The following is a 24744-nucleotide window of genomic DNA, read 5'->3' as shown; positions in this document are numbered from 1 at the left end:
TAAGCTCTAGATGGGAGAAATTGGAAATAGTCAACAGAGGGAAAGGCCCTAGAATGAAGGGGCATCAGGAAAGGTTTTGTGTAGAAGGTGGGCTTTTATCTTTGTCTTAAAGGAAGCCTGGCAAGTGGAGCTGAGGAAGGAGAACATTCTAGGTATGAGGGGCTGCCAAGGAAAATGCCTAGAGATGGGTGATAGAGTGTCTTGTTTGAGGAAAAACAAGGTGACCAGTGTCACTAGATCTCCTACTAAAGTAGAAGAAGACTAGAAAAGTGGAGGATGGAGGAGGGTAGATTATGAAGCATTTGAATGCCAAATAGAGGATTTTATATTTGATCCTGGAGGTGACAGGGAACCCCTGGAATGTATTGAATGTGGAGTTGAGGGGTGGGAGGGTGGGCAAGTGATGTGGTCAGAGCTGAGTTTTGGGAATATCACTTTGACAACCAAACAGAGGATAGATTGGAGTGGAAAGAGACCCATCCCCCCTAGCTGACTATTGCAGTAGGCCATGCACAACATGATGAGAACCTGCACCAAGATGTCTCTCTCCTTTCCCCCAGCTGCTTTCTTCACTCCCTTTCTCCTCCCTCATCACCATCTCCCTGCCAGGCCTACACTCTGAGCCTTTCTTCTCCCAAACCCTTGACTTCTGCCTTAGGCATGGCTGAAGTGAACTGTCCTTGACCTAAGTGATTGATTGTGTCTACCACTTTTATCTTTGGTTTCTTGGATCCTACGTTCAGGGCTAGAAGGCACCTTAGAGGCTTTATTTAGAGTCCAATCCCCTTATTTTATAGAGGAGAAAACGGAATCCAAGAAAGGCGAAGCTACTAGCCTGAGGTCACAGAAGTAATATGGAGTAACCAAGGGAGGTTTGAACTCGCTTCCTTAATTTCTAGAGTTAGTGTGCTTTCCCTTATACCACACCGCTCATTAGCCCTCTTAGACCTTAGCTTCTAGTGTCCATCTGAGATAATGAGATGCTAGATGATATAACAAACGCTGGCTCTGTTATCAGAAGTCCAGGGTTTGAGACCTGGCCCTAACATTTGGTCCCTTTGGCTGAGGGAGGACCAGGCAGTCCCTGCCTCTGTCAAAAGAGAATGATTATTCACCTGGACCCTCCAAACTCACTAAGTTGTTTAGAGGAAAGTCCTTTGTAACGCAGCGTGTAAATGGGAGACATTATAGTGATGGGGCAGAGAATGAATGTGTGAGTGACTTATGGCCACAGTCAAGGTCTGTTCTGTTATTATGATGAGACTTCCACTCTGGGAACCGGGGCCACACTGGAGCTCCTTGTCAGCTTTCACCACCCAGGCCAGGGCTATTTGTGGGCATGGTTGTAGTTGTATGTTTATGTGTGTATACATGCCCTACATATATATTTTTTAAGTCCCTTTTTATTTGATGGAATCTGGCTTGACAAAACAGGTAATAATAATAATAACGTGACAGAGACGATGATGATGAAGATGATGCACATTTATAGCCGGCAAAGTGCTTTAATGCTCTCCTTATCACAGCTGCCTCTCAGAATCAAGCCACTAACTTCCTTCAAAACCCAGTTCAAGGACCACCTCCCTGATCCCTCCACTTGTTAATGTTTTTTAGCTCTTGAAAGAACTTTTCATCTAGTTCTATGAGTATGTGAGTATAGATATCTATGCAGAGATATACATATGTATACGTCTATACATTATCCTCTTAGTGAGTAGAATGTAAGCTTATTAAAGGAACTATTTCTTTTTGTTTATTTTTGTACCCTCACCAGCTACTAGAAGCTTCATGGACATTTGCCGAATTGAATTGGATTTGTGAACATTATCCAATTTACTCAGAACAACCCTAGGGGGGAGATATTGTAGGTCTTATTTCACAAATAAAGAAATCCAAGTTCAATCTAGCAAGCATGAGATTACTAAGCACCTATCATGTGCTAGTCTAAGGAGGTACACAGGCAAAAGTGGGGCAGCTCCTGTTCTCCGTGAACTTACATTCTAGTGGGGGGGCATAAGAGCGAGCAAAGTGGGGTTTTGGCGTTGTTTTCTTTTTGGAGTTCAGTTTCCCAGACTCGGGCCAAATCAGTTTGGAGCATCTGAACCCTCATCGTTCATAGCTGTGCTGAGTCTCTTAGGTTTTGTGCCTACTGACTCCAAGCCAATCAGGAGCTTTGTTCTATATACTCTGAGGTGAGGTTTTGCTCACTCTTTGAAAGGTTTGTGTGCCAGATGAGACTCTGGGTAGCCCTGAAGGAGACCCCCACCCCACCCCTTGCTCCCCTTTCTCCCCCTTTGAAAACCCAGATGCTGGAGCTTCTCTCTCTGGTAACTATGTATGTACGCAATGGTCAGAGAGCTGGATCTGTCTGTCCATCTGTGATGTATGTTTTGCTTATGGTCAGACAGTCGGAAGCCCTGTCTGTTGGGCTTTATTTCCTCTGCTAATGTTTTCTTTGTTTTGAATGTAATGAAAGAAAATTGTTGATCCCTTCAGCTTTCTTTCCTCTTAGAAAAGCACCTAAGAACCTGTGGAGCAGGTCATCCTGGGTATGCCAGTGTGGTTGCTGTTACAGGGAGACAACACATACTGTGTGTGTGTGTGTGTGTGTGTGTGTGTGTGTGTGTGTGTTTGCACACTCCTAAGGGTATAAAACATGTATATGGTGATAAATGAAACAGCATGTGTGTGTGAGTGTGTGAGTGTGTGTCTGTATGTATATACACACACCCCAAAGCAGATACTAGAGGTGAAAACAGTAGCAACTGGAGAGACCCGGAAAGCCCTTGTGCAGAAGGAAGCATTTGAACTGAGCTGAGAAACTAGGCAATTTTAAGAGGCAAAGGTGAGAAGGAAAAAGCATTCCAGGCATGGGGTGTGTAAAAGCACAGAGATGGGAGATGGATTGACATGTATGAACACTAGCAAGCAGGCCAGCGTGGCTAGACTGAAGAGTCCCTCGAGGGGAGAAATGTTTAAGAGATTTAGGAAGGTAGGATGGGGTAGGAAGGTAGTTTGGGAAGAACTTTAAATACCAAAGAGAAGAGTTTATATTTGATTATAGGAGTAATGGGGAGCCATAGGAGTTTGTTAGGTGAAGGAATGCTGATTTGGTCAGACCTACCTTCAGGGACATCACTTTAATTTAGAGAGTCTGACATATCTGTCTATGATGACACACAGCCAGTAAATGTTGGAGACTGGGCCTCCCTGTCTACCATGTAATGATACAGCTTTAATGAAACCTACTAGGGAACAGGATGTTTTAAGTACTTGTTCAACAAGGTGAACCACCTGTCAGTCTTATTTTTTTTTTAAATGAACACCCAGTGCCAACTTCAGATACCCGACATCCAGAACAAATGTCACTTCTGAATAAGTGATCATGTTGCCTCAGGCTCAGAACTTAGTAAGAAGTAAGGTGGAGAGCAGTTCTGGGTGCTGGAAGAATGAATGACTTCAATAGATCAGTAAGTGGTCCCTTGTCCTCAGAACTAACTTTTGCAAACAGAAACCTCAAATCTTCTAGAAGAATTCATATGCATATCAAGCTTTGGCTCAGATCATTGCATCGTTAACCTTTATTGATCTGGACATTGTCACTTTCCTTTCTGGTCTTGCTGTGCTGGACAGTGTTATCCTGTAAAACCTGACCTTATTTTAGTGTTTGAAGGAAGTTCCTTTCCATTAAAACTACCCAGATTATCGAGACATAGCACGTGCATACAGTTTCTTTTAAATGGAATCCAAGTGTCCCTCTCTAAATCTAATCGGGGAAGATAAAGTAAATTCGATTGTGTTCAGATAGGATGCATGTGAAATATCAAATAGATTATTAAAGAATCTAGGGGGAGAAAAAGGATCATATAGATCATAGATGTGGAGCCCGAAGAAGTACTCGAAGTCAAATGACTGAATGTTTAGATTAGGAAACTGAGATCTTTTGTCCAGTTGAGGAAACTTGAGACAAACAGATTAGGTGATTAGCTCAGAGTTACATAGCTGCAAGGGTCTGAGGGAAGAGTTGAATTTTCTGACTCCAGGTTTAGCTCTGTGTCCACTGGGCCACAAAGAGGCTTGTTTTATATCATTCTGAATATGTAACCTGAAGTTCAGTCTTACAGCTCTTGGCATTCTCAATGTAGGATAGAAAATGGGAGCTTTAGTGAGACTTGAGTTTTAAAGCTCCTGTCATAGCAAATAGCATAGAACTCCTTTAATAATTTTTAAAAATCCATGTTTTCATCACATAATGCCACTTTCAACTCTTTTGTGCTTTCCTGGATGGGTTTTGCAAGTTCTCTGGTCCCCAAAATCTGGTAATGAGTCTCTCCCAGCTAAGTTAGCCTGGACCTCTACTAATAGATATACAATCTGCCATCTGTAGGAGGCCGTGTGGTGGGAAGAATGTTCAGTATGTGTCTTCTCTTCATGACCCATTGCAGGTTTTCTTGACAGAGATACTGGAGTGCTTTGCCACTTCCTTCTCAAGCTCATTTTCCAGATGAGGAAACAGAGACAAACAGGGTAAAGTGACTTGCCCAGGGTCACACAGCCAGTAAGTGTCTGAGGCCAGATTTGAACTCAGGAAGATGAGTTTTCTTGGTTTCAAGCCCAGACCTCTATTCACTGTGCCATCTAACTGCCCCTTGGAATCAGAGAACAACCCCCAACTGTGCTACTTCCACCTAAGTGACCTTGGGCAAGTCACTTAAACTACTTTGGACTCAATTTCCTTATCTGTAAAATAAAGAGGTTGAACCAAATGACATCCAAGATCCCTTCTAGCTCTAAATCTATGAACCTATGATCCTATCCCCTGAGTTCAGATCCCAGTTCTGTCACTCATTTGGCACAGAGACAGCTAGGTGGTACAATGTACTGGGGGCTGGGCCTAGAGTCCTGAAGACCTGAATTCAAAGCCAGCCTCTGATGCTTACCAGCTGTGATCCTGGGCAAGTCACTTAACCCTTGTCTGCCTCAGTTTCTTCATCTGTAAAATGAGGATAATAATAGCCCCTATTTATTGTGAGGATCAAATGAGATAAAATTTATAAAGCGATTTTCAAACTTGAAGGCACTATATAAATGATCTCACCATCATTACCATCATTATCATTTACTGGCCTTGGGCAAGCTGCATAACCTCTCTGAGTCTCAATTTTCCTATCTATAAAATGAAGGGATTGAACAAACCCTTTCAATCTGCCTCTTACTCTGTCTATGACTGTCGTGACTAGGCCCATACTCAAATCCTTTCCAGGGCAATGGGACTTCCTGGAGATTGTGTTCCCCAGATATAGCCCTAGCATACTCTGGGTCATCACCTTACCTCAGTGAAACCATGAAGCAGAACTTTTCAAGGAGGCAGACAGGAGAAAGCAAGGGAAGAAGAGATAGGAGAAAAATAATGACAGGATTAAGGGAAACTTTTTGTAAAGTCCTCTTTCCCAACTTGATTAATTTCAGGGAGTAATAACACTAATATTTTCTCTAGTCACCTGTTAAGCAAGTAGGAGGACCCATCTTCACTGGCAAGTGTCCTAGGCTGAAGAAGTCAGGACAGTCTTGATCCTCTTAGAAAGCATACTTCCCTTGCTATCTCGCTGGTGTCCCCACCTAAGCCAGGCTGCTTAAATCAGAAAAGGTGCGATAGCTGACATCTCCATCAGCCAGGGAATACCGTGGCATTTTGGAATGTTTCGGCATTATCTTTTAGCTCTTATCACCTCTTCTCCTTTCACTGGAGACCTTGCAATTTGAAAAGTTCTTTGCAGGTAGAGATTAAAGATAATAAATAAGTAATGAGGTAATTTATAATTAGGCACTTGGGAAATATTACTGATTCCTGGTAATTAACAGAGAAAACTTGAAGTCCTCAGCTAGAGACTTTTGTCATTTCTTATATCCCAATAATGCAAGGTCAGCCATGGCAGTGGACAACATGATTTGATGTGACTGCTGAATGAAGCAATCACAGACACACTCCTTTTTTTTTTTCTTTTTTGGGGAGAATTTTTCCTATTTTTGTCCCACAGAGGCAGCTAGTTCCCTCTGCGAAATGGAAGCATTCGCCTCTTGCCTTGCATAACTTTTCATTTCATACTCATTGAGTGGCTGGCATGTTAGGTGCCTCCTCTCCTAAAAGGGGCCCAAGCAGCAAGTCTGCATGCCTGGGAGGGCAGCCCACTGCCTCTAGGGGCAAACAGAGGAACAGAAAGAGGGAGGGGAGCAAGGCCTGACCCGGGGACCCCCTGATGGCTAACGTGGCAGCAGCATCTGCTCTAGCCATACCCAAACAAGCAGGCCAGCAGGGGTTCTAGAATCATTCTCCACTGGAGTTCAGCATATGAGGCTAGTGACGCCGCATGCTTTCTCTACATAAGAGCTGTGGATGATTTTGTGGCTTCAATCTGATTTTTATTTTCTTTCTCTACAAAAATTTAGATGTAGCCTCTGGGACACCTGTTTCCTCAGTGATGATCCATCTATATGGTTCAGGAAGCTAGGCCATAGAAGTTGGGAATCTCCAGGTTCATGTAGCTCACCAGGCCAGAGTCAAGGGTAGGCAAGAGAAGCATATATGCTCCAGGCTGGTCAACATAGCTAATGATGGTCCTTGGGGGCCAGATGTGGGGGCAGGAATTTTTTCATAAAGACAAGATGATCATAGGGTGAGAAGATGGAACCAGACAGGAGGCCGGTGAATGAACACACTAAAATAATCCATGACGAAATCTCATCGCAGATGAAGTTTATGAAATGGCAAGAAAAGGCCAATTCATTTGGGGGTTTTTATAACTCGCTGAAAGCAGACCAGCAATGAATGCCTTTAATTTATTCCCCCACCTTTTTTTTTTCTTTCTCCCTCTTCTAAGCCCCAGAAGAAGAAGGAGGAAAACCTTTCCAGTGCCCGATATGTGGTTTGGTTATAAAACGGAAGAGTTACTGGAAGCGGCACATGGTGATTCACACCGGTTTAAAAAGTCACCAGTGCCCTCTCTGTCCATTCCGGTGTGCCCGCAAGGACAATCTCAAATCCCATATGAAGGTAAGCCCTCCCTTAATAGGACAGAGGGTGGGGGAGTTTTGGGGGATGCCCCCAAGAACATATGCCTCAGATCCTCAATGATAGATTAACCATGTTTGTTGTCGTTCGGTTGTTTCAGTCATGTCTGTCTCTTCATGACCCCATTTAGGGTCTTCTTGGCAAAGATACTGAAGTGATTTGCCATTTCCTTCTCCAGCTCATTTTATGGATGAGGAAACTGAGACAAACAGGATTAAGTGACTTGTCCAAGGTTGCACAGCTAGCACGTGTCTAAGGCCAGATTTGAACTCAAATTGATGCATCTTCCTGACTCCAGGCCTGGCATCTGAGAAATCTTCAGAGACATCTGGGGAATCTTTTTTTTCTTTAACAGTATTTTTTTTCCTAATTACATGTAAAGATAGTTTTCAGCATTCATTTTTGGAAAATTTTGAGTTCCAAATTTTCTCCCCCTTTCCCTAAGACAGCAAGCCATCTGATATAGGTTATACATGTACAATCATGTTAAACATATTTCCATATTAGTCATGTTGTGAAAGAAGAATCAGAACAAAAGGGAAAAACCACAAATAAGAAAAAAAGTGAAAATAGTATGTTTCAATCTGCATTCAGACTATAACTCCTTCTCTGGACATAATTAGCATTGTCTATCACGATTCTTTCGGAATTGTCTTGGATCATTGTATTGTTAAGACGAGTTAAGTTTATCATAGTTAAGCATCGCACGCACAGTGTTGCTGTTACTGTGTACAATATTCTCCTGGTTCTGCTCACTTCCCTTAGTATCAGTTCATGTAAGCCTTTCCAGGTTTTTCTGAAAACCGTGAGAAGTCTTTTCTTCTGAGACTGGGGGTGCTGTTAGTTTGCTTTGCTTCCTGTTCAAAGTGAGCTTCCCTACTAGTCAGAGATACCTTTGGGATCCATTAGGAACCACCACTACAACCCACATTTCTCAGATGCCCTGACTGAACAATTTGAATAAGTTGCTTCTTCAAGTTGCTCATGGTCTAGTAGAGCTTGTCTAGTCACAAAGTATTAGTGATTCTGCTGTGGTGCCCATGAGAACTGAATTTAGTCCTGTTCTGTTCAGGTACATGATTTAGAAAGGCTAGTTAACTAGACAGAGTTTAATCTAATGTAGATCGTTCATCATCCTACTCATAATGATTATGACTTAGTACTGGGGATATGGCTGAAAAATTCAGTCTAATTAAACTGGACAGGAATGTTGTAGATTACATTAATTTTCTGGATATCTCAAAGATGTCACATGGTACCAGATAAAGAGTCCTGGACTAAGAATAAAGAAACCTGGGTTCTAATTACAGCTGAAATTCCTTAATCTTTGAGCCTCAGTTTCCTAAAAATCAAGGGCAAGAGATTGGGTGATCTCCGAGAGTCTTTCTGGATACTTTATTGCCAGAAAACCTCGTTGTTTCAGATTTTCCTGTTGAATGTCTTTCTTAAATCCATCAATCTACTGTCCTGCCTCAGTAAGCATGGTATATTAGAATATAATGGAATCATTGATTTAAGGTACAGCAAGATCTTAAAATGATCACCCTGAATACTAGTGGCCATTGTTCTAATACTGAAGCTATGAAAGATACTGACAATGAGGCTGAATGGGTGCTGACCCTCTGATATGTGGGAGCACTGTAGTTACAGTTTATCTAGCTTTTAGCCAAACATTTGACAGGCCTCTGGTAGATCGCCATAGTAAATGTACTTAGATTTGGAAAGGGAGCAGGTACCACTGAGTCAGGGCTACCTGGGGTCTGGGACCCAAAGGGTCAGTAGATAGATTCCAATGGGTTTGGGAACTTGGATGGGAGAAAAAATGACATATTTGTTTTCGCTAACCTCTAAGTGAAATTGAACATTTCTTCAATTATTTAAAAACATCATTCCAAGAAAGGGTCCATAGACTTCACCTGACTGCCAAGGGGATCTGAGATACCAAAGAGGTTAAGACCCCTTGCACTAGATAGTGTCTGAGATCTCTTCCAACTCTGAGATTCTGAAATTTTGTAATGGATGCTGGAAGCTGTTGTTCTAAGAACTCAACCCCAAATGTGAGCTTGGCTTTTTAACTCTTGTTTCTCCCGAAAGTGAGATTCTCTTCCCCTCCTGCGTTTGGTTAATAGAGGGCTCTGAGCAGAAGTTGACTTGTACTGTACTTCATGGTCTAGATCCCCTCCCTCTTCAAAGCAACAGAACTCAGATTTTAAATGTGCACAGTGAGGAGTGAATTAGAAAGAACTGGCTTGCAAGAAGTGCCTGTTATCACAAAAACTCCTTTTAAATATTGTATAATATGTTGTGCTTAGAAGTGGGATCTAGCTAATTGAAAGCTTTGGTTAAGCAGGAAGTTTGACTCTGTCCCAGCAACCTGGGAGCCTTGCCTCAGTCCAAGGTTACTTAACCAGCCTATTTATAAAGCCGTAGTTTTAAAAGAAAGGAGTACTGGCCCTGAAACTAGATAGAAGAAGATGTGTTGGATGCCTTGATGATCCAAGACAGACTCCAGGCTAGGGCTAAGTTGCAACTGAGAGTGGCAGGGTCTGTGCAGGTCATGGGGACTCAGAATGCTCCCAGAACAAATCAATAACTGGTACAAAAAACCAATTGTGTCAAACTACTAGTTTATTCAAACTCATGGTCTGTTAATCTGTTAGACTACGACTCATTTATGCTTTTAGTAAGCAGACGTAAATTTACCTTCATAGAATTGGACACCTCCCTTTCCCTACCTTCTATCCCTCTCCTGGCCACCTTTTGAAATATATATTTAGTAATATTTCTAATTTTTGGGGGGGGGGTATTTTCTATCTTCATTAAATGTTTTTACAACCTTCCTAGATAAATAGGTCTGAGGGAAACAACTTCATAGTCTCCTAAGTTAAAGCTGAACCTAAAAAAGGGAGAGTAGATGCTAATTTTATGTGTGTATGTGTGTATGTATATATGTATATGTGTGTGTATATGTCAATATACATATATATCAATATACATATATACATAGATATCAAGCTAAGGTTTGGAAAGTGGCATGCTCAGATTATCTCATTTTATTCTCGCAACACCCCTGTGAAACAGAGGATCTATCTTCAACCCTCATTTTGCAAATGAGGAAACCGAGACAAAGACAGGGTAAGTGAGCCATGTAGTGTCTGCTAGAGTCTGAGACAAGATTAGACCCACATCTCTGACTCCAGTGCCCTAGCTACTGTTTCATGTTGTCATTTGGTATAATGAAAACAGCACTGAACCAGAAGTCAGAAGACCTGTGTTCTTGACTTAGCGCTATCACCAAACTAGCTCTGTGACCCTGGGTAAGTAACTTTACTCCTCCGGGTTTCTGTTTCCTATAAATCTGTAAAATGAGGATAATACTAGTGCTTACTTCCCAGAGTTGTGCGGATCGACTGAGGTAATGTGTGTAAAGCATTCCAAAACTCTTGAAACACTACATGAACATTAGTTGTCATTATAATTTCATCATCCCAATAGTCTAGAACATGTCCAATCCCCTTCCATGGTACAGTTCTTACAGTACCTGAAGACAGATCGCTTTTATGCCCAAGAGAAGTCACAGTCACTTAACCTCTCCGTGTGTCAGTTTTCCTCGCTGGTAAAATGAGGCCGTTGGATTAGATGATCTCTGAGTTCCCTTTCAACTTTGCCACAGTATGAGTCTCTGGCCATAGCAGCTGAAAGCTATGAAGCCCTATCTTGGCCGGGAGGTGGACTCATCGATGGCAGAGGTCCCTCTTGTTCCTAACCTCTTTTGATGTGTGGTATTTGCTGTTCAGAAAAATGACCAGTACGCTGAAGAAAGGAAAAGAGGCTGTACGTAGTGAGTCAGAAGGAAGAAAAGATTTTAGGCAGGCTCTGCTTTGCAGTAACAGGCCCAGAGAGCTTTAGACGCAGTGAGATATTCCTTTAAGTCAAAGGCCAAACACGACATGGGATCCCTGACCTCAACCCCGCTCCCCACCTCCTCCCACTTTGGAAAAAAGTTCAGTTCAGCCAGCACCTACCTATTGGGTGGCAGTTGTAGGCTAGGTGATGGAGCTACAAAGAGCCCTCCAAGAGCTTGTCCTCTGTGGAGGAGGGCTTGAGGAGAGAAATCCATGTACACGGTGAAGCATGCCCAAGTTAAAACAAAGTCATTTCAAGGGAGAATGACAGGCTTATTAGGTAAAGGCCAGGCAGCTCGGAAGGTCAAACAAGTATCCATTGCTATTTTCTTCAGATTTTTAAGAAGGCATTCTCTTTATTAAATAATTAAATGAATGCTTTATTGATACTTCCTTTTCTTTTTTTTTTTTTTTTTTACATCCATAACACTTCCTCTCCCCCAATAGAACCCTCCCTGGCACAGAGCTACAGCTAAGCAGAACAGATGGTATGCCTCATTCCACATCTGTAGGCCCCCACCTCTCCACTGAAAGGACAGATTTTTTCTAAAGTCCTAGTAAGTCACACAATCATTTGTTTCCCAAGCCTAAATAGAGGAAGAACAAAACCTGGCGTATACTTATGAAACTCCAGAGCCCATTTTTAGAAAATGCATGTCCTCTGGCTATTTTCAGTCCAGACTTCCAAACACGCCGAAGTTCCATACTGTTTTCCCCTCCACTAGAAGCTGATTTCGGAGCTGTGTTCCTGGATTAGCTCACTTCTCTTTTTCTCTCCTCCGGACACGGCTGAAATGGAATCTGCCCCACTGGGCACTCCCCTGGGGGCTGGAAGCTTTCTGTAGCCTGACCTTTAACCACTTCGGTTCAGGGCATGATTCTAGCAGCCTTTGTCAGATGCCTTTGGGGGGCGGTACCCTGGGGCCTCCGAGGAGGATGGTTCGGCGGGAAGGCGGTGGAGGAAAGTGAATTGGGTTCTCCAGGCGTTGTTAGACACCAAAGGGAAGTGATCGGGATTTCAAGCTCATTGTCCCAAAAGAAAAGGGAGATGGGATGAACATCCTCTGACAGACGCCGCTGCCCCTCCCACCAAGCAAAGGCGTGGGGGTTGGAAAAGGCTGTCATCTAATTAGCAGAACCTTGCTCCTCCCGGGGGTGGCTGCCCGTGGGGCTGTTTCTGTTGTTAAACCCCTGTTTGGGGGAGCTCGGGCTCCTCCGCTGTTTTTTTCCCAGAGCCACAGTGGGGTGCTGTGCGACAGGATCTCACCATTAACTTTTCGTTCCTTCGCTTTTGTTGGTCATTGAACATTATTTAAAAGTATGTTTTGGCTGGTGAAGAATGCTTTTGGACCGCGTTCAGAATGTGTAAACAGCTGTAGTAAAACTTGCTCTCTTGGAAAGAGAATCTCAGCAGAGGGGCCGGGGAGCAGAGTGGGTTAATGAACGCGCCTCTAACCTTCGCCAACCCGAGTTCAAGTCTCTGTCGGTCAGAAATTAAAGAAGAAAAAGGAGGTGGTTTGGGGTTTATTTTTTTTGCATTCCAATCTGTTGCTTGTTTGTGCAGATCACACAACCACCCAAACAATTTGGCCCAGATCTCCGCGATTGGCAGTTTGTGCTCAAGGGAGGGCCAGTGCTGAAATAGCAAGGGTGGTACAGGTCAGGACTGAAGTACGTTGGCAAAGATGAATGAGGAGCTTACAAGCTTCCATAGCACCTGCCAGCAGCAAGCCTGGCTCAGGCCAATGCAGTTATTTCCTCACTTTCTCAAGCACTAAATTTGTCCCGGATAGGAGGGGGACAAAGTTCCCTGGAACCTTTGCAGGTAGTATGCAGAGTGGATTAGAATCAGATGCAGCCGTCTGCGTTCTTTTCCTGTGCCACACATTGGAGTCTGGGGCTTAGCCATCCTCCATTTGGAAAAGTCTGCTTCTGCAGGGATCTAACAGAGATTGGCAGAGACAGACCGAGGCAGAAACCCGGTTTCTCAGGTCCATTCCACATGGACTTCCGAGTGTGTAATTTTGGTGTAAAACACTGAGGTTTGTGCCTGAATTTCTCCTTCGACGAAATGGGAATACAACCCCTTCTCTGCTTTTTCTTGTCCTTTCCTCCCTCCCTCCCTTCCTTCTTCCCCTCCCTCTCTTCCCTCCTTCCTTCCCTCCCTTTCTCTTTCTCTTCCTTCCTTCTTCCCTCCCTCCCCCTTTCTCTCCCTCCCTCTTTCTCTCCTCCCCCCTTTCTCTCCCTCCCTCCCTCCCTTCTTCCGTCCTTCCTTGTCTCCTTTCTCTTTCTTCATTATCTTCCTTCCTTCCTTCCTTCCTTCCTTCCTTCCTTCCTTCCTTCCTTCCTTCCTCCCTCCCTTCCTTCCTTCTTTCCCTCTCTTCTCTTCCTTTTTTTCTCTGAGTGGAAAGTTCCTCCATAGGGGCTTCAGACTGGCACCTAATGGGTGACTTCTTCTAGAGCTGCCTGGGACACTAAGTGATTGACCAGGGTCATACACATTAGTCGGTACTTGAACCCAGATGCTCCTGACTCATGGGCTGCCCTCTTTACCCTCTGTACTGTGTTGCTTCTCACTTCTCCATCCTTGAAAGCTGTGCTAGATCATAGGCTCAGAGATTTAAGGCTGGAAGGTTGTCTACTCCAATCCCTCATTTTACGTATGAGGAAACTAAGGCCTTGAAGAAGTTGAGGGCCAATGAGGTTAAGTCACTTTTCCTTGTAGAGTGCTTTAAGATCTTTCTGAATCATCTTAATTTGGTTCTCTGATTTTATTTTAGTTTATTTAAAATTTAATTGATGTGTTTTGCTTTTATATCACATGTATTTCCAATAAATTTCTTTCCCTCAACTACAGTGATCCTTCCCTTGTAACAAAAAATTTAAATTCCTTGACTTTACAGAAGAGGAAACTGATTCCCAGAGACATAAAGTGACTTGCCTATGGTGTCATGAATAGCTAGGGAGAAAATGGGCTAGATTCCAACTCTCTTAACTCTTGGTCCAATACCGTTAACTTTGAGGAGTGTTTTGAAAATTGATGAGACTCTCTTTGCAAAGTGCACTTAAGTCTCTGGGTGAAAGGTGTTCCATAAATGCAAAGTATTGTTGTTGTCAGGAAAATTAATTGACAAGGTACCTATGCTGACCCTAGTTAATTATTATGTAAATTGGATAGTTTGTTGCTGTAAGATGACCAGCTGGGATTTGTTGCATAGAGGGCTAGGTAGATCCAGCCAGAATGGGTGGGAGTTTAGATTTAAAACTGTAAGGAGCCTTAGAAGTAGTTGAGTACTCATTTTACAGCTGAGTTACTTGCCCAAAGCCACAAGGGGCAGACTGGTGTTTAAATCAGAGTGATGCAGTGTATATATGTTCTGTATTCCTTAATTAGGTGATAGGGAACATTGGAGATAGAAGACCTGAATTCAAATCTCACTTTTGATGTTACTAATTTGTATGACCTAGAATAAGACTCTTAACTTCTTTGGGCCTCAGTTTCCTCATCTGAAAATTGAGCAGATTGAATTAGATATGATATCTGAGGTCACTTTCACCTCTAACTCTATTATCCTGTGAACTTAGGCCACTGGATTTCATATCCAGAGCCTTTTACACTATTCCATGATACTTTTAGGGCAGCTAGGTGGCTCAGTGGATAGAGTTTTGGACTTAGTAGGACCTGAGTTCAAGTTTAACCTGAGACACTTACTAGCTGTGTGACCCTGGGCAAGTAAGTTAATCTGATTGCCTCAGTTTCCTCATCTGTAAAATGAGCTGGAGAAGGAAATGGCAAACCACTCAAGTATCTTCACTAAGAAAACCCCAAATGGGGCCATGAAGAGTTGGACATAACTGAACGACAACTTGATGCTTCTCCTAATGAATTGTTTATTGAAAAACTATCCTCCTGACTGTAGGAATGAGCTCCATAACTTCTATGGGCTCCCTTTGGGATTATTGCCCTTCTTTTTAAGACCACAGATATGACATGTTTCAGATTTTTATCTTCTTAATTTTATTGTTTGCATTGTAGAAGAATGATTTGTAGATGTTTTGGAAATATGTAATGAGATCTAGCTTATAAATGTGTCATGGGTGTTCCTCCCCTTCCTGTCCCTTGACCCCCCTCACCCCACCCTCCCCATTCCTCAGGTTCATCAACACCAGGACCGAGGAGAGACCTTCCAGTGCCAGCTGTGTCCTTTTACCTCCTCCCGCCACTTTAGCCTGAAGCTCCACATGCGGTGCCATCAGCACTTCCTGAGGACAGAAGCCAAGGTGAAGGAGGAGATCCCAGAAACAGATGTGAAGGGGTCCCCGCAGCTCAGTGAGAGTGCCTGTTTGGGACAGCAAAGAGAAGGAACAGGCCCGGAGTTAGTGGGGACTCCAGTCATGTCTAGAACTCCAGAAAGGACTAGCCAGAGCAGTACTGGTATTCCTCCTTTATTGGTCAAGGAAGAGCCCAAGGAAGATAATGGCTTGTCCCCTTCTTTTACCCTGAATGTTGCCGATAGACCCATGAACAACACAAAACTGAAAGACACCTCAGACTACGTAGCCAACACCGCCTCAGCATTGTTCAGCCAAGACATCTCTGTGAAGATGGCATCAGACTTTCTTATGAAGCTGTCAGGTAACTGAGTAGGCTGGTGCTCCTGCCTCCTTTCTTGTTGGGCCTCTGACATCCATCTATCTCCTCCCTTCTGTGTGCTCCAATTGTTTGGGCCTAGTCAGTTAATAAAAGGGCTTGGTTTCTTTTTTACATTTTTCTTTGCTTTTTTGCATGTTCTTTATCTGTCTTTGGTGTGTGTGTGTGTGTGTGTGTGTGTGTGTGTGTGTGTGTGTGTGTGTTTAAGGTGATAATAATGACATTGGAAGCCAAAGCTTTGCCTTGGTCCCTTGCCAGATGCTCCTTGTGACCTTGGGTTTCCCATTTACCTTCTCCCTGCTTTGGGTTCTATAAAATGCCTGGGTGGAATGTATCTGATTTCATCTGTTCTTTGCTATCTCACTTTTAAAGGCATCTTAGGACAAAGAAACACAGATTAGCACTAGGTAGTGTAGTTTTTTTTATAATGTGGGTACACCACAAAGGTTTCCAAAGAAATTCTGAAAGCACTCTACTCCTTTTCGTTGCCTCCCCTAGCCTGCAGCAAATTATGCAAGGGTTTCTTTTTCTCTTTGTCACCATTTGTTTTCTCCTTCATCCTGTTTTGTGATTATTCAGATACCAAGATGGAGAGAGGGGTGTGTTTTTGCTGACTACATTGTTGGTTGGGTGGGCACGTGGTTGGGTAACATGGCATCTTATGAAGTTTTTTAAAGTAGGATTTTAAATTTTAAAGGCAGTGTGGAGGGTGGGGAAAGGTCGATTGAGAATTGGTTCTGTCTTTCAGTGAAGATGGCAGTCCCCAAGATGATTTCCAAATGCCATTTCAGCTCTTTGGAGATTGACAATACCCTTTTAAATGGAGAGTAATTGGTCACCGCCTTCCTTTAAGCGGGATGTGAGTTGCATTTTACTAAATGTCACTGCCAGGTGAATTGGAGGTTCAGCTTCACCTGCTCATCCCTTTGCTCTGTGAGACTTCTGTTGGGTCTTGTGAAACGGCTTCATGTCCTCATGGCTCCCAATCTTTGCTCATCAGGGGAGTGACGAGACTACCCTTGATGGGTTGGAAGGAATTCCTAGAAAGAATGAGAATTTGTGGGCAATAGAGTAAGGGGTGTTGAAGAAATTAACAGAAGGCAGGAGGTGGGGGAAGAGAGTAGGAGTTAGTATAAAAGCCTCATGGATTTTAGGACCATCCTACCTTGAGGTTAATGATGCAATAGGAGTTAAAGATATACATAATTTTATCTGTTTGGGGTCATTTAATATAAAAATTTCTCATGGATTTAAAAAAAAGTTGCTGTACTATTTAAAAGGCTATGTTATTTTAATCTATCCAGATTTTTTTTCTTTTTTTTTTTTTTTTTGTGGAGATATGTTGCCTGGACTTGGGATTTTATCAGTGTTTGTATGGAAATTCGTTCCACTGATGTGGATTGCCACTTTGCCTTAATTTCCTGTTAGTTGTCTGGGACACTGAGAGGTTAAGTAATCGTAGACACGTAGCTAGTATGCGTCAGAGGAAGGACTTGAACTCAGGTCTTCCTTACTCCAAGGCCAGCTTTCTAGCCATTATTTTATAGTCTTTTTTATACCTTCCTCTTATACCCTTCTCTCATAGTCTTCTCTGGTTGTTCTGATTATCACCCCCCAGAAGATAATCCCAGTCTAATCCCAGGGGAAAGATGTAGTGGTGAATCACTGACCTGTCAAACTCATGGCCAGAACCAGATTAAAACATAATTGGGAAATGTTTAACAAGATAAATTAAGATACAATAAAATATAGATAATGTTAATTTATGCTTTTCTAAATCTATATGCCACCAGTTTCTATTTGAGTTTGATACCACTGGTACAATAGAAAGGGCATTGGACTTGGAGACCTGGATCCAAATTCCTCTTCAGAAACCTGCTACTCAAAAAGTCATTTAACCTCCCTAGGCCTCAGGTTCCTCACCTGAAAAAAGAGGAAGCTGGATTCATTGACCTCTAAGGTTCCTTCAAGTTCTAAACCTATGATTCTGAGGAAACTGCTTGTTTATGAATTCAAGCTTAGAAAAAAGACAGAATTTGCTTTTCTTAGAAGACTCCGTAGGGCCTGAGACCAAAGGTGAAGGGTAGAAAAGTAGGGGTGGGGAACTCCATGAAAGGCAGATTTTTATTTGAGACAATCCCTAGAAATGAAAAACTGATGCATGGTGATGTTCACACTGAGTTCAGATGTGTTTTTCTCAAAGAGGTGCACGACGACATCATGCCGTAAATGGCTCCAGACCTCTGCTGGGGCCAGCAGTAGATAAGAGGACTTGTTATGGCTACTCTGAGCATAGACTTCAGTGTAGAGAAGTAGAAGGGGAAAAAGCCTTCTCAAAGTCAGAAGAAAGGGAGGAAAGGGGAAGGGTTGCTACCCAAACCTCTGTATCCTGAGCTAATGTTTTTCAATTAGCAAAAGACTAGGAGCTGTTTACAGTTCGGCAGACTGATATGTCTTTGCCCACTGATCTATTGGCATCAGAAAACAGATACAAATACACACTATTTATGCAAAAGACCCATGCAGTTATTTTATGGTGACTTACCAGAGGTCCAGGAACCTGACTTGTATGCACTGTTACCTAGCAACATGTTATAAAGTCACTGGGGGAGTAAGATGCATCTGTAAATTTTTTTTGCGCATATTTGGATGTAAATGGAAACTTGGTGAATGTGGCAGTGCTACCCAAGGGAGGTGGTGTTCCTTTAAAAGGAAAGGAATATGTTTTTCTGGAGGGATTTGCATCCAACCACATAGTTGGTGGTGCTTTGCCTCCCGATAGGGCTTTGATTGAGGTGTGGAATGCAGTGAGTGGTACCTGGCAGTTTCTGTGAATGCCTGTTTCCCAGACGAGGAGGCTAAATTTCCCTGGACTGCTGCCCGAGTCTTTAGCTCTTCCTGCCATCAGAAGTAGTAGACTGGTTGTTTCTTCTTTGGGGCCCCATCTCTTGGCCTCATAACGGCACTATTGTTCTCCTGCCGAATTTTCAGCTGGGCTCCCCCAGTGCACCTGCTGCGACTCTAGGGTGCAGCTGTTTGCTTGCACGAAGTCTGTGAGTGGCTGTGCCAGTCAGACCACTGTCTCTGCAGACTGGAAAACAGTGACAAATTCAAACATGCGGATACCTACTTGTTCCATGAAAGAAGGGGGAGGGGAGGAGCACACCAAATCCAAGGGGAGAGGCTCTCTCATAGCAATGATCTTGTTCCTTGGTTTTAAATTGCAGTTAAAAAAATATCCCTAATGACAGTACATAAGGTTAAAATTTGCAGCAGGGGAAGCTGTTCCAGATTGATCCCAAACTCCCACGTTTTTAAGATGTCTTGGCTTCAGTGACAGTCCCTATGATAAGACCAATCAAATTCCTTCCCTGAACCAGCATTAGTTCCCCTTTCTCTCAACTGGACATACGTTGTGTTCTTTCCCTCTTCATCCTCTTGTATCCCTGCAAGAGAAATGGTGTTTGTTAGAACTGATGATTCTGCAGGCCTAGCTGCTCTTCATTGACCTGAGGCAGGCTACTGCTGCCCTCTCTCTCGGTTCTCTAGGTTTGGGGAAAATGTGATGTTGACTTGAAATAAAGGGCGGAGCCTTTGAGATTCAGATCTGTATTCCTAATTCAACACTGTCATTCTGGAATCTACCTTAGGAGCACAAGAGTAGGGGCGAAAGGAGGGAGAAACTCGTCCCTGAGGTGAGTGGCTGGCTGGATTTAAAGCGGGCCACTACCGTGGTTTTGTGCTTACCCATAAGTCACTGCTCTTTCTTGTAAAGCAATGTTTTCTTTACTAGTTCGTGATGCTCATGTGAATGAAGGCTCTGAAGGAATCTTTCAGTACCACTGGTATTTTCTCTTTTACTGTAAAATATTAAATAGGAAATTGCTTTTGGTAGATATGGCCAACTTTGGGTATGAAAATGAACTTCATTTTCTCTACTTTGCTTGAAACATTCCCCAACCTATCTTTTAGCCAAGAATGTTCCATTACTATATCATACTTGAATTGGTATCAATAGGTTTGATTTCCATCTCTGTGTTCTGAATCTCAGTGCTTTGTGGGACCAAATTAGTTTGGGATTGTTATTGTGAGCATAAGCCTAATTAGACCTTTTTTCACCAGTGAGTTATAGTAGTGGATGCTCTACCTTCTAAGCCCTGGGTAGTCTCATGGTACTTACAGGATAGTATGTTCAGTGCTGCTCTCCTCTGTTCTCTATCCCTAACTATAGGGGAGAGAAGGCAGAGTGACATCTGGTGAGCCCAATGCATGTGAGATGAGAGTGAGTCTAAAGTGATAAGAAGCAAGAACCTGGCCCAGACTCACTCTAAGATCCCCATGTTCTTCCTTGTGTAGTGTCATAGAGGAAACAGGAGGGGGATCTGATGGGCTCCAGTCAAATGTCGGACACTACAGGGTCTATCATAAGCTTTAGGATCTTTTAAAGTTCAAAAGATGTAGAGAAATGCATCTTAATTGTTGGGTACCTCACCAGAGGTCAATTTAAAACTGTGTTTGAAAAACCCTCTATCATCTCTCTTTCTGTAAACTATGCTTTTCAAGACATAAAATTTTATTCTCACTCTCCAAATTGTATCTTTGCAGTTGACAGAATCTTGGCACATTGACTGTCAGGCTGGAATGGCTTTTTAGTTCCCAGTTTTCCAAAATGAAAGATACAAATGATTTCAGCTATTTTAAATCTGGAAAGTGGCACAAAGACAAATAAAATAAATCTTCCAGGTTGTCTGTTTTTGACAAAATGAAGAAGCAAATTTTCTTAATATGGAGAGAAGGCCATTTTCTTTTGGGCGAACATGTGGTCATTCAGCCTCAGGGTGTTTTCAAGGCAAATGGTGAGAGCATTGTGGTATAAAGCATTGCCCTTGGATATAGAAAGACCTAAGTTCAAGTCCAACGTCTGATACAAACCAGTAGTGTGACCCTGGGTAAGTCATGTAGCTCCTAGTGTCCCAAGGAGCTCTTTAAGATCACTGATGAAGAGAATTTCCTCAGGTTGTTCTGGGGACTGAGAAAATCACCAGTCTGGTAAAAGAAGAATAATACCATAACCCAACCACAAAACAAGTGAGGACCAGGCAAAATGGTGGACAGAGAGTCTCAGAACTGGAAAACAACTAAGAGATCTTCTATTCCAATTCGCACCTATACAAGGATGTGCAACAATTGGCTATTTAGGTCTTCTTGTTGCAGGGGAGTTTCCTCCTGGAGCATTCCATTCCCATTGGGGATAGCACGAATCATTAGGAAGTTGTTCCTGATGTCTTGCCTAAATTAGCCCCTCTGTGTCCTTTATCCATTGTTCCTCCTTTGGCTTTTTAGAGCCAACAGAACAAATCTACTACCTGTTCCACAGAAATACCCTTCAGATACCATAAGGCATCAGTAGCGTCCATTATAAGCTTTTTTTTTATGCTTCTCTTGACTAACTGCTGCCAGTACATCCAAATGATCCCCATGGAGTATAACCTCCTCCCCTTGGCTATTGTGCCATCTTGATGATCAACCTCTGGATGCTCTCTTGCTTAATACTTTCCTTCCTAAGTTCCTAGGCTCTTCAACTGATCACAATAGTCCAGCTGCAGTGTGACCCTGTGGGGTAGGCAGGGTACTGCCCTAGTACAATGACCTTCCTCATCCTGAACACTATTTCACGGGATGGGGGAGTCAAATATCACATTAGTTTGTTTTTTTTCTGGCCATGTCATATTGTTGAGTCATTGAGTTTGTGGTCCACTAAAATCAGACCAGATGCTGCCTAGAGAGACCTCCTCCAACTTGTGCTGGGAAATTTGATTTTTTTTTTGTTTGAATGGAAAATTTGACTATTTAACTAGATTTAAAATGCAGTTGTAGATTTATTCATACTTGGTGGACCTTTTGAATGTATTTGTTCCATGCAGAGATCTTTCAGTGGCACAAAAATCTTTCATTTGCAATTCTTCCTTCTAGAGCTCATGGACTTATAGATTCAAGGTTTAAAATAGTTTCACTCTGCACAAGGGTATACCAGTATCTTGGCTTTTCTTTGGTTTTGGTGTTGGAGGAGAGAGAAAGAAAACTATGGAATTGTGGTCATGTCACCATGGGCTCACTAAACAATGTTAACTGTTTGGCAGGCCAATGAAATGCTCTGGTTTTCTATGAATCAGTTCTTTTGAAGGAAATTCTTCCAAGTGACCCTCTTCCTTGTGCACTGACTATACACACTTCTGCACAGGCCTCGGGAGATGCCGGGGAAGCTCTCTCCATTTCCATACTCTGATCCTGCCAGCTGGATGATTCTTGACAATGTCCCCCTTCCATCTTCGGTTGTCGTGGTCATATCTCTTCTGTAATGGCCATTCCTTGATTATGTGGCTAAAACTTTCCATGTAAGAAGATTCATTTAGAGACTTTATCAATGTAGGTGGCATGATGTGGTGCATAGGGCACTGGACTTAGAGTCAGGAAAGGCTGGGTTCAAATTCTGCTTTAGAGGCTTACTGGCTGTGTGATCATCTATAAAATGAAGGAGCTGCATTCGAGGTCCTCAAGTCTTTTCCAACTCTAGGAAGGACAGAAGGAAACAAGTCTTTATTAAGTACCTACTATATGTCAGGCACTATGTTACACACCTTGACAAATACCATCTCATTTGATTCTCACAACAACCCTGGGAGGTAGGTCCCATTATTATCCCCACTCGAAGAAACTGAGGCAAGCAGACATTAAGAGACTTGTCCAGGTTCACAGAACTGGTAAATATCTGAGGTTGGATTTGAACTCAGATCTCCTGATTCCAAGTCCAGCAACCTATCCACTGTGCCAGCTTTTAAACCCCAGATCTATGATCCTATGAATCAAGTTTGAAATATGCTAAATATAGGGACTTATGACATTCTCAGAAAGATGTCCTAGTCTTCTCCATGAGGCAGTGTATCATAGTTGCCCAATAGACATCCTACTTCATTCATTCATTCATTCATTCATTCATTCACTGAAATAAGATTTTCTAAGCATCAGCTACGTGTAAGGCACTGTGCTACTTGGAGTGGGACATACGCAGAAGACAGCATTAAGCTGAGAGTTACAGGGGCAGAGGTAATTAAAATATAGAGTGAGGTTGGAGTTATGTGCACTTCAGATGAATGGAATCTTTGTTAGCTCTCCCAGATTCCCAGAGTGAAGGACTAGCAATACATGTACACAGAATTCAGGCTCTGGCTGTTTTGTCTGTTGTTACAAAGTCAGCCAGATTTTCTCAGCACCTGTCCTTTCTTTGATATTAAGTTAGATGTGTTTGGTTCAGAACATCATGAATGCTTTTAGGTTCACTAGGGATTTTGCTAGTAATGTATCCTGTCCATCAATAACCTGGGGTAGTACTTGGACCAGACAGCTGATCTCTGAATCAGTAAGACCCAGATTAGAGACCTGCTACATCCTGGCTGCGTGACCCTAGACAGATCACTTAAACCTGCTCTGTGCTGTGCAAATTTCTAAGTTGCAAGAGTAGGCACTACTCTACCTTGAAAGTAGATATTCCTCCTTCCCTGGTTCTTTCTTGCACCAAAAAAATCACAGGTGGGGTCCAAAATGTAAATATCTGTCAAAGTACCAATTTATTCCGAATGAGTGGTAGGTTGCTTCTTTTTCTTCCCACAGAGGTACTTAAAATTTTTTTTTGACTCTTTAAAATATTTGTATGCCTTCCATATGGAAATGCCATATAATTCAATTGAATAAGTATTTTGGATCATAGATTTAGATATGAAAGGGACCTCCGTGTTCATCTACTGAATGTAACATGAGCCCCCTCATTTTATAGTTAAAAAAATGAGATGAAGAGAAATTAAATGACTCTCCCACATTGTCCGGTTTTAAATCCAACCATTCTTTCCACTGCCCTTTGGTGCCTCCCACGTACAAGACAACACCCAAGCCACTGGGAAGGAAGGAAACAGCCTTTATCAAGTGCCTACTCTCTGCCAGTCATTGTGCTTTAAGAATATCCCATTTAATTCTCACAACCAAGGCAGGTAGGTTAAGTGATAGACTCAAAGTCACAGAACTAGTAAGTGTCTGGGGCTAGATTTGAACTCAGGTCTTCCTTACTCTCAGTGCCCTCACCACTGTGCCACCTCTCTTTACTGGGGATCCAAAGACAAAAGAAAAACAGTCCTTGATCACAAGTTACTTAGATGCTTCTGGGAGAATTCAATATTTATACCAATAAATAAGTATCAAGTAATTTGAGGACACAGAGAGACAGAGACAGAGAGTTAGAGAGAGACAGAGTGATAGGAGGATTAGGAAAGCTTTTTTTTAGGAGCAGAGAAGTGCTAGTTCCCTCCTGAGATGATCTCTTGACAGTGAGAAAAACCTGTTAAATAAGAAAAGTAGTCTTAGAAGAAGGGAAAATAGTGATTTATCTTAGATGAGATTAATTTAATTTAAAAAGGAAAAATAAAATAAAATTTAATCCAGATTTCCTCTCTACCCCCCACCCCCACAGAGCTTTTGCTTAATCTGTTCATCCAGGCTCAAAAAACTTCAGTCATTTTTGACTCGTTTCTCCCTTAAATTCTCCTATAGTCAGCCACTAAATCCTGCTGCTTTTTTTCCTACAAATTGTATCTCAAATCTATATCTACTGCTCCTCCCACTGCCGGGCTAGTCATCCTTTCATACCTTGATTGGAATGAGAAGACTCACTTCCATCCGTCTTGTATACGGCCACCATATTAGTCTTTTAGAAACTTTCATCATTGTCATTTCCTTGCCCCAAACCATACGGATCAAGTCCAGACTCTTCTGCCTGGCTTTTTTTAAGGCTATCTATAATTCAACCTCACCCTCCCTATTCAACCTCATTTCCCACTATTCCCTAGCATGCAATTCCAACTTTAGCCACATTAGTCTCCTCTCTGGCCTTCCAACATTCCATGAGTTTTTTTCCTTTTTCCATATTGGTCACTTGCCTCCAATGCTGTCTTCCCTTCCCCCCACCTCCAGCCTTTCCAGACCCTACCAGGTCTTTAAGGTACAGCTCAGATCGAACTTTTTGTGTTCTGAGGAGTCAGGGCTTTTAGAGGATATACTGCTTGCCCTCACTT

General features: G+C 42.6%; 1 protein-coding gene across 4 annotated transcripts in view; it reads left to right on the top strand.

Annotated features, from left to right (window-relative positions):
• Positions 1 to 24744, top strand: part of ZNF827 (zinc finger protein 827) — a 244153-nt gene that overhangs the window by 53223 nt on the left and 166186 nt on the right. For all 4 annotated transcript variants that reach the window (XM_072621179.1, XM_072621180.1, XM_072621181.1 and 1 more), the window contains exons 3-4: positions 6879 to 7051; positions 15130 to 15610. In XM_072621179.1, coding sequence (XP_072477280.1) covers positions 6879 to 7051; positions 15130 to 15610 — 654 coding nt within the window. The remainder of the gene's footprint in view (positions 1 to 6878; positions 7052 to 15129; positions 15611 to 24744) is intronic.

Source organism: Notamacropus eugenii, chromosome 6, assembly GCF_028372415.1.
Source record: "Notamacropus eugenii isolate mMacEug1 chromosome 6, mMacEug1.pri_v2, whole genome shotgun sequence".
NCBI classification, from domain to species: Eukaryota; Metazoa; Chordata; class Mammalia; order Diprotodontia; family Macropodidae; genus Notamacropus; species Notamacropus eugenii.
This window is presented reverse-complemented; position numbering and strand designations above follow the sequence as displayed.